Source organism: Amblyomma mixtum, chromosome 9, assembly GCF_055824585.1.
Source record: "Amblyomma mixtum isolate Tamu chromosome 9, ASM5582458v1, whole genome shotgun sequence".
Classification (NCBI taxonomy): Eukaryota; Metazoa; Arthropoda; class Arachnida; order Ixodida; family Ixodidae; genus Amblyomma; species Amblyomma mixtum.
In genome coordinates this window covers 101208101-101217937 of record NC_143020.1, presented here as the reverse complement: position 1 = coordinate 101217937, position 9837 = coordinate 101208101, and the positions used below count along the sequence as shown (strand labels likewise).

Below are 9837 nucleotides of genomic sequence, written 5' to 3'. Positions count from 1 at the left end.
TAAAATGCAGCACTGTTTTATTTCAACGTAAGTACGTTAAGAAGTCGCCTGTGGGAAGTCTTGTAAGGTTAAGCTTACGCTGAAATTCTTTCTTCGGCCACTGCTTGTACTTCGATTTCTAGCATTGTCGTGCACGCTGGTGTACTACGTGAATGAGAGTTTCACAACGCTGTACTCTCTAAAGCTACAGCACTGTACCAGTCATCAATCGTGCAGTGTTTATTTGTAAGATTCAAGCCTTATTTCAGGAACCAGCTTGAAAATGTAACACCAAGGCCTGGAAGAGGTTTGACCGACTTGTTGTAGACCAGCACAGAGGTGGCGGAATACAAGAGAAATCACCTATCCAAATGAAAAATATTGCACCAGAATTCCTTGTAGTTGACGGAGAGAAGAAATGATTGTCAGATTTGTGACTCGCCCATAATGTGGAACTTGAGAGCTCTCCGCGGAATGCACCACATGATACCTGCTGGCAGAATCTTAGTAGTATCCTCAGCTCTACTGCTATGGTCCTCGAAAATGAGGATTAAATTGATGAATGACCATAGATAGATAGCTCAAGCAAGATTAATCCACAGGATTTGGCACGTGGCATTCTTAATCGTTAACTGATTACATTGTCTGTATCCGAACTTGTTAGGCATAGCGACCTTCTTTTAAGACCCTATGACAGATGGCTAATTAAGCTAAAATTGTCATTAACCCGGTGATGAATGGCCGAGTAATCGGTAAGAGCACGCGTCAAAAGTGCTTTTTTTTTCTTTACGGATATATCTATGCAGCGGTCACTTTAAAAGAAACGCATGTCTCTTAGGCAGTTACGAGTACAAGTGCTTTAATGAGACCGCAATAACTCGTAACACGTTGAAAACGATGATGCTTTCAGCTTTATTCATGACGTCGTGCATATGGGGCTTGCCCAGCGATGTCAGCAATAGTTTAGGGCCTTTGTTTTCTTAGCTGACGTTGATAGCTACGGGGATAGATGAGCAACCAATAACTTTGTTCCCGTTCACTGCCTTGAATGTGACTACGATGTTGCCATCCTGAAAACCGGAAAAGAAGTAACAAAAATCGCACATGAGCGAAAGCACACCAGTAATTCTTCACATAACTTTTCTTTAGTAGACCTTTGGCTTTCGAACTTCAGGCAGACGTAGGTAAAAAGAGAGGCTTATTTTGAGAGAAATCCAGACGGGTTTACAACCTATGACATTTCATTAAAACTTCCTGTTGGGCGAGTTCGTAGTTCTTGTTCTAGAACGGGTTAGAGTGCAAACAAAGACACGGAAAAGAGAGACGCTTGTGTCTGTGTCTGGTCTCTCTTGTCGGTGTCTTTGGTTGCGCTATAAACCCTTCTAAGCCTGTGTGATCATTGTCTTGCTTGCTACTGGGCAGTGTGAAAGGTGTTCGAGGAATAGGAAAAGGCTTAGGATGGTCAGATATATATATATATATATATATATATGTGTGTGCGTGTGTGCGTGTGTGCGTGTGTGTGTGTGTGTGTGTGTGTGTGTGTGTGCGTGTGCGTGTGCGTGTGCGTGTGCGTGTGCGTGCGCGTGTGCGTGCGCGCGTGTGTGTGTGTGTGTGTGTGTGTGCGCGTGCGTGCGCGTGCGTGCGCGTGCGTGCGCGTGCGCGTGCGCGCGTGCGTGCGCGCGTGCGTGTGCGTGTGTGTGTGTGTGTGTGTGTGTGTGTGTTGGGGAAGTCACATTGAAAAACTTACGAGACTTATTCAACGTTTCGACCAGGGTCTGGTCTTTTTCAACAATGATCACACAGTGCATGGACGCGTCTTCTTATAGCAGCGGACATGGCATACAGAGGGCTCAAAAAAGAAAATTAACAGGAAAGAAGAAAGATAAAAACATAAAATAAATGAGAAAAATCAATGGGGAAAGGGGAACACAGCCCAGACACGAAACCCAAACGCCATGGCGGGCCAGCAAAGGCGCCGCGTGAAAGAGGTGAAAGAGGGAGGCGGGCCTGGGCGGGCACGCGGCTAGTCCCGAAGAGGGAAAAAAAAACTTGGAAGTGGTTAACAAAAGAAGAGAAGTGCCTGCCAATTGTGTGCGTCTTTGTCGCTTCTAGCTGCGTCCACGTGGCCCAGCGCGACTTTAGAAGGTAGCACGGTGGAGGCTCACATGCCACCGCGTGCAGACACTTAGCGCAGCCGCAACCTGTGCGTCCTCGTGCTACCTATGAAAGTCACGCGGGGCCACAGGCGGCTAGAAGCGATACAGACGCACACAATTGGCAGGCACTTCCTTTCTTTTATTAACCACGCCAAGCTTTTTTTTTCCTCTTCCAAACTAGTGGCGTGCCCGCCCAGGCCCGCCTACCTCTTTCACCTCTTTGCTGGCCCATCTTGGCGCTTGGGTTTCGTGTCTCGGCTCGGTTCTTCTTTTCTCTTTGATTTGAGCTCATTTATTTCATTTTTTATCTTTTTCCTTTGATGTTCTTTTTCTTTTTCAAGCCATCTGTGCGCCGTGTTCACTGCTATTAGAAGACGCGTCTATGCACTGTATGATAATTCTTGAAAAAGACCACTCCTGGTCGAAACGTTGAATAAATCTGTTAAGTTTTTCAATGTGACTCCCCCAACTTATTATATCTTTAATCAGTTGCCTTGAAGATTTTGTTATCCCTTATATATATATATATATATATATATATACAAACACACACTGATGAACACTCTGAAGGTTAGGTCACTTGTTCGGAGGGTTCGAATCCCACTGGTGGCATGTGGTTCTTTTTTTTCTGCTTTTATTAATCCCCCATTGAAGAAAACCACAAATGAAAAAAAAGAGATGGCCCATGCTGGTGCTTGGTTTTTGAAGCTTATGGCTACTTTCGTACAAACACAACGCTTCCCATTTATTGCCTTGCTAGGTAACCGACCAGAGAGATTGAAAAGCATGACAGAGCACCCGAACAGACAAAACAGAACCGCGAGCCTGAAGATTAGTATGCAGAAAACTGAACTAATGTCAGCACTGCCGGAAGAAAACCATAGTTTAGGAGAGGGTGTGAATGTTTGTGGGTGGTAAAGCAATACATCTTCCTAGGGCAGGTAGTGACCGCAGAGAGTTAAGTTCAACTGCCTCGGAAGAAAAATGTAGTTTAGATAGGCAGAGAAGGGATGGAAGAGGTAAAGAATAGGGCAGGTAGTTACCGCAGGTCCATACCACGAGAATTATAAAACTAGAGAAATTAAAATGGGTTGAAGAGCCCTTGGCAGGTGCTTTCAGTTAATAAAAGGTAGTATGCCAGTATCCGTCAACACAAAAGTATATAAGAGCTCTCTCGTACCAGCACTCTCCTACGGGACAGAAATGCGTAGTCTAACTATACAAGTATGAGCTTCAATTGAGGACAGAGTAGCAAGCTATGGAAGGGAAAATGATAGAGGTAATGTTATGGCAAACGAAGAAAGCAGAGTTGGTGAGGGGAGAAACGCGAGTTAATCATATCGTCGTCTACATCAAGAAGGAACAGGCATGGACAAGGTATGTGCGAAAGGAAGGTAACCCAGAGACCCTTAATGTAAAGGACTAGATTCCAAGAAAGAGCAAGCGTAGTTGAAGACATGAGATAGTAAGGTGGGAAGAGGAGAATAGGAAGCCAACTTGGATAAAGTAGTCGCATCTGGGTTAATTGGAGAGATGTGGCAGACGCCTGTGTCCTGCAGTAGGCGTAGTTAAGCTAGGATGATACAGCACGGCAGGAAAGTCTCTTGTCATGAGACTGTCGCAACCAAGTTTGTATAACACTATTACAAATAAACTTCATTACGAAGGTGGAACTGTAGTTCAGCGCATAAACGTGCGTAGCTTAGTATTTGAAGCTATCAAAGGATGCCCATTTTTGGAATATTTATTTTGAAATATCGTACAATAATCAAGGAAGAGTAGCTTCACACAAATGTTTTTCTGAGTACTAAGAGCTTATGATCCGATGGTGTGCAAAAGGTGCTGTCCTGCCGCTGAAGAGGCTGCTCTCTTCTACTGGACGTCAATGTTTAGAGGGAAAGACACGCAGCCAAGAACTCGCCCATTGTCTTCAACGTTCATTGTACACACGAGGTTTCCATCCTGAAAAAAGAGAGAGCAGGAAAAGTAATGTGGGAGATAAATTAGACGTGATACAATGGTTTCGGACTTTATGCTACCATCGCAAGCCCCTATACGTCATGGCATATAGCTAAGAGGGCGACGTTGTTATTGACAGCGATTCAGCTCTAAAGAAGAGTTTTGCAGTGGAATGTTAGTTAAAGCAAAAACCGTCATAAGTACATGGCAGCACAAGCAGACGGGAAAGAAGGCAGAAAAGCCAGGCTGTGTCTGCTTGCTGTTCCAGTTCCTTTAAAATTCAGCATTAAAATACATGGTGCGTTAGAGTGAGCGCACTTCTTTGCATTCACTCCATTTATCACCTATTGAATTTCTTCATTAAACAATAATTTCTGAACGTTTTATGTGCAGAGCTCACGAAAGAAAAAATGTGAATGTTACGCCTATGTCTAAAAATGAAAGGTACAAGGATTGTCCTGACAGCGTGAACACAGCGCATAGCTAAGGGAGCTAAAATGAAATCCACAGCGGTAACCAATATTTAATCCATGAGACAACCATGAAATGTAGAACTACAACGACTGCTGTATAAATTCACCTGAACCCGTTGTTCCAAGAGAGGACTATTCATTGATACCTGAACTCACCCCAAAAAATGATTTGGCTATCAGGCCCGTGGGCAGGTGGAAGTCAAGATGCGCGTTGTAAGTACCGGGCTGAACTGGGCATTTGTTGCCCCATTCTGCATTCAGTGTCTTCTCGTTCCGAGTGGTACCATCACACAGCTTCAACTTGCTGGGAATTGGAGAAAATAAACAAAGAAGATGACACATATTCATTAGATATTGCAAAGCGCACCGTAGTATGTATACTGGACTGCCCAACCGTGTTTTGCGGCTCATAATGCATAATTATTCAAGAACGTTAAAAAGCTTGCCCAGTTATAACGTGGTGATAAATTTACTGTCACCACTACGTTGCTAAAAAAAGAGTTACTAAAATGAATCCGCCTCTGCAGTATCTTATAAACGTATAACACTCCTACCTATCAAAATAATAAAACTGAATATTTTGGTGTTACACTAAACAGCAAGCTCACCTTGACAGAGGAAATATCCGATATTTGCATGGCATACCTTAGAAAACTTTGGTTGCTCAAACTGTAACTTAGAGTATAAATTAGTTCAAAGATTTTAGCTTACAATGCGTGAGTTGAAGTAGGCCTTCGTCGTTTGCCAGCCCCATTAGATAAGATATTGTGAAGCTTGGAGACGTTCAGGGGGAAACAATTCATTATGGAGAGAGTTCACGAACATGGGACTCATGGCAATACAAAACTAATATAACAAGGAAGGAGTAATTTTAGGGTTCTTCGCCAACCTGTCGACTAGAGGACTTCTTTCTTCGCTGTGTTCTGCCGCGTCAGCCATATTGATCGTTAACACTTATCAGATTTGTGGTTGACTATGCACTTGGATTGGGTTTTGATGGCATGCTGCAGCATGGCCTTTAGAATATTTGACGCCTGTAATATCGGACACAAATGTTCTCATCTGCTGAATACGAAACAGCTTAATACAAAACAATTGAAACGCTGTTATGTGCACGGTGTCACTGAAATCTTAAAATTTTTTCACTGACGGTCGTTGCTATTATTATTTCCAATTGACATTATTTTACTGCGTAACCTGAGTGAAATTCGATGGAGCAAAGACAATGAATGACATTAGAATGACAATCAATAAATCTTCCTGTGTGACACAGGCGTGGTAACCGCCAGCTAGATTTTTTTTTTTGGTTAAGTGTGAGGTGAGAAGGGTTTGTCTTTTCTTTGTGGTTTACCGGTTTAAGTGCCAGGGAAATCTGTATAAATTACGCGGCTTTTCTTCTGATAAAAAAGTATAAGTCTCGATTCAACGCTTGCACTGTAGCTATGAATAGCACTTTAAACGTCCACTAAAGAGGATTCTGAGCTCGTCTTTTTACCGCGGGAACTCGATCTACACTCTCCGAGCGTTCTTAAAAACCTCTAATTATTGTCCTGAACTCCCGATTTCTCCGACGAATTACACGTCGCGGCTCCCGCCTCTTTTTTATCTCACCTCAGAAAAGAGGAGGAGTCAGCCACCCCGTGGAGTTCCCTGCAGCCAGTCGCGTGGTGGCTTTGCTCTCGGTTTTATTGTTTTTTTAGGTTTCCGTGAATAAATTATTTCAATCGGAGACTACTGCCTGCAGATTAGGCCGGCGGAAAATACGTACGGACTCTGTGTTTCGCAGATTTCTACGTATCATTTCACCGATGGCACACCAGCAAGCAGACACGCGGTTAGCTGAAAGGCACTTCACGCGTCGGCTGACTCCACATCTATTTGGTGGTGAGTTAAAAAAAAAAAAAGCCGGGAGCCGGGACGTTTCTTTCGATTTTATAGGGAAAACGCCTGCACAGGACAATAGTTCGAAGTTTCTAAGAATGCTTGTAGAGTGTAGAACGATTTTCCGCAGTAAAAAGACGATTTCAGGTTCCTCGTTAGTGCACCTTTAAGGTTTATATAAATTTCTTTCAACATGTAAATAGGTACTTTATCTTCATAGTGATGAGCGAGACCATTAGGAGATGCCTATAAGTGTGTAATGTATGAAGTTCAAGACATAATACAAGAAGCCGCATGTCTGCGGCTTTCTTTCCCCGTTCTACTGAGCTGAGGTATATATGCTACAGTATTAAGTGGTTGGAGCAATTAAATTACGAGCTAGAGAAAATGTCGAAACTCTTCAGGACAGAACCAGAAAAGGGAACACGATGGAATTTTGACGACTACTTCGGTGCTCTGGCAACACATGAACGAAAAATTAATGTCAAAGTAAATGCCCTCTATTTGGCACTGAGGCAAGTAAAATTTGGTCAATAGATATTCTGAGCCCTGGGCTCAGAATATAATAAAAATTACCTCAGTAGTGTCGCTGAGGCAATGTTTAAAAGCGCTGTAATCACTGTTTTGTCACATTTCCCGGTAAACTTCAGGATTTGCTGAATATAATTAAGATCGCTGATGGGATCAGGAATTGCGGGGAAATTTAAATGCTCTAGAGGGTAACTTCTCGCACCTTCCTGCAAATAGAATACTCAGGGACCACGCTCCGTAGGCTCACCATGGCATCACTAACGGAACGCAGAGTAGTTTGGTGCCGTCGGCCCTGGCAAATGAGAGGTGCACGACCGGGTTGACACCAACAGCTTTGTCCACCACAACTGTTCCATCAAATTGGACGTCCTTGCCGAGCTTTGCGTCTTGTATTGTGACATTCATGATCTCGAAGGCTGGGTCGTCTGCGCCTAAAGAGACAGAATGATTGAAATTAAAAAAAATGCAAGTTTTGTACATAAGATAAAATGCTTGTTGTGGGGCACAAACCATTTTTGGAGCACGATTATTTCCGCAAGAAAGGCGCCGCAAAAGATTTCACATGCTCTCAAACGTAAAATGCATTTGGTAGTTCCTTTCTAGAGTGTTGTATTAAAACGTGTTATCTAAAAGGCGTAAGTATGAATTTAGATATAACGTTCAAAACGTGCTGATATATATATGTAGGAAGGTATCTTGAGTGCAGTTATTGCAAAGTTTTTTTGCAAAATAAAATTTATTGAAGCCCATAAAAGTAATGCGCATGCAGTTAATAAACTTTAGAAGAAACAACTATGATACCGGCTTTACTGTTCTGACATAATTACACAAGTTTTGAGAAAAAGACATATTGGATGCGTGGAATTGGTTTCAAAACTATACTAACATAAGCTAATATATAAACCTTGCTTTTTGCCTCTTTTTTTCCGCAGTTCAAACTTCCGCCCGTGTTGACAGTGGCGGCTACAGATCAAGGTATTCTCGGTGGATTTCTTGTTCTTGACTTACAGCTATTTTCTTTTTGTTCACTAAAGAAACATCTCCTGCCATCTTCCTTCGTGTCACAGAATAAAGGCAATTAGAATGACTATACAGGAGGCAGAGTTCTGCATCTTCCGTGGGCGTCTCGGAGTCACGTGACTCCAAAGCGTGCATGCGTTGCACAGGAGCCGGTATCCGACGCCCCGATCTCCCTTGGCATTCTATTCCTGCCGAAATCTCGTTAGTCTAGCCACTGTTCTCATGATTTTGGCCCCATCTTTATTGCTTGAACGCACATTATCATAAAGGCTCAATCTGGGACATGCAGGCTTATGACAAGTTTCTTATATCAGGCTCTACATTTGTGACTTGACTTCCGCCATTCCGGACAGATGGCGTCACACATCCTTCAGGAGATTATTCTAAATAAAAACTTTATTTGAGTAGCCGAGCAACTTGCGTACGAATAAAAAACTGTCTTATTCACCACAATAACACTTAGCCTAGAGCAAAGTGAGCTCCACCGCCAAACTTGAGTGTATTAAGCAAGCCATTACTCTAACTACCGACCGAAGAAAGACCCTACACGCAAATATGTGGCTTTCTCTGGTACCTATGATGCCTTGGAGAGCGCGATGGGGCACCTCCGTGTCATTCATTTTCTGTAGGGAGCGTATACACCAACAAAGGTAGTTATGCAGCACCCGCAACTCATCAGAACATTCACTGCAAGACCCATTTGTATCCCCTTTTGCCAGTGTGTCTTCCTTCCTATGTGCCTGTAATTTCTTGATGTTTGTTGTAGTTTTTGGCAACTTGTGGGTTGTAGTGTTCCGCCTATTGCTACAACCTCTGTTTGAAACCCGTTGCAACAGGAAGCGTAGAACCGTCTCAAGCCAGGAACGCCAGATTAACGTAAATAATCATTTCTAAGATGGACACCCCTCGTTTTCTTATAGTTAAGTGCAGTTGCAAAGGTTCTGTATGCTTTGCGTTTTCGTTTCATTGTTTTGCAAGCCTGAAAGCGTTAAAAAGGTTAAAGTGGGCTAATGTCCTTGCATCACTCTTCTCATGACAGGAACAAGTCACCAAGACAATAATAGCTGTCTTGAGTCACGTCGTGTGCCAATGAGGATGCAACTGAAGTTGCTAATTAACAACATAAGGGTCTTAGTGAGTTTCTGCCTCTTTACCCCGCAAAACAGATCCTCCCCTCCACCCTGCTTAAGCCATGTGCTTTCTACAGAAGGCCCAAATTTGCTAATCAGCGCGTTAAATGTCACCAGGATAATACTCGCATTTCGAAAAGGTGACCGCTGGAATTTTCAGATACAAAAAACGGTAACAAACCTTGGGTGGTTTATCGTAACGAAAGCCCCCATGTAGTTACCGCTGTGAAAATAATGAAACATTACTGCTGATATTAATAATTAACAGGGAGGTAAAAATTGGCGCAGGATTTCTTACCAGGGCATTTTGTCAATGGAGGATTCTGGGTAGAGGAGGCCGCCAGCTGGATAGCGGACAGAAAGCCGATACAGACGACGACCAGCATCTCCAATGTGAACTCCTTTCCGGACCATACAGCGATAACAACATTTCACTCGCCTTTTAAAAGCGCCTGTCCAGTGTATGCGTACTGCGTCACTCCGCGTAATGATGCGTGGATTCTAGTGGAATATAAAGAATAAAACTATTCATTAACGCAGTCAGAAACGCTTGTGACATCTGCCTGCATCATTTATTACTTCAGAAAGGAATTACAGCATGCGACTATCACGTGCAGCGTTCCGCTTCTGATGCATGTGTTCAGACCCGACAAATATGGCATGGCACATACTGCGGGGTGTAGCATTCTGAAAATGCACGTGTAC

At 43.2% G+C, this 9837-nt stretch overlaps 1 protein-coding gene across 2 annotated transcripts; it reads right to left on the bottom strand.

The window, feature by feature from the left end:
• Positions 1-911: 911 nt before the first annotated feature.
• Positions 912-9571, bottom strand: LOC149330372 (uncharacterized). 2 transcript variants are annotated; one of them, XM_089559832.1, is made up of 4 exons: positions 9431-9571; positions 7230-7413; positions 4727-4874; positions 912-1049 (listed from the first exon to the last, which is right to left on the bottom strand). In XM_089559832.1, exons 1-4 carry the CDS (start codon positions 9516-9518, stop codon positions 960-962), a joined length of 510 nt encoding a protein of 169 aa, XP_089415958.1. In that variant the 5' UTR covers positions 9519-9571; the 3' UTR covers positions 912-959. The 2 variants fall into 2 exon arrangements, with proteins under 2 accessions (XP_089415958.1, XP_089415957.1); XM_089559831.1 differs by lacking the exon at positions 912-1049 and adding an exon at positions 3841-4100.
• Positions 9572-9837: the final 266 nt, after the last annotated feature.

What these genes read in the sequence shown, in the direction of transcription:
- LOC149330372 (XM_089559832.1), bottom strand. Translation starts at nt 9,518, where the DNA reads ATGCTGGTCGTCGTCTGTATCGGCTTTCTGTCCGCTATCCAGCTGGCG. An exon ending in TCCATTGACAAAATGCCCTG is followed by an intron (nt 7,414 to 9,430) that starts GTAAGAAATCCT and finishes CTGTCTCTTTAG; the next exon opens with GCGCAGACGACCCAGCCTTC. An exon ending in TAGCCAAATCATTTTTTGGG is followed by an intron (nt 1,050 to 4,726) that starts GTGAGTTCAGGT and finishes TCCGGTTTTCAG; the next exon opens with GATGGCAACATCGTAGTCAC.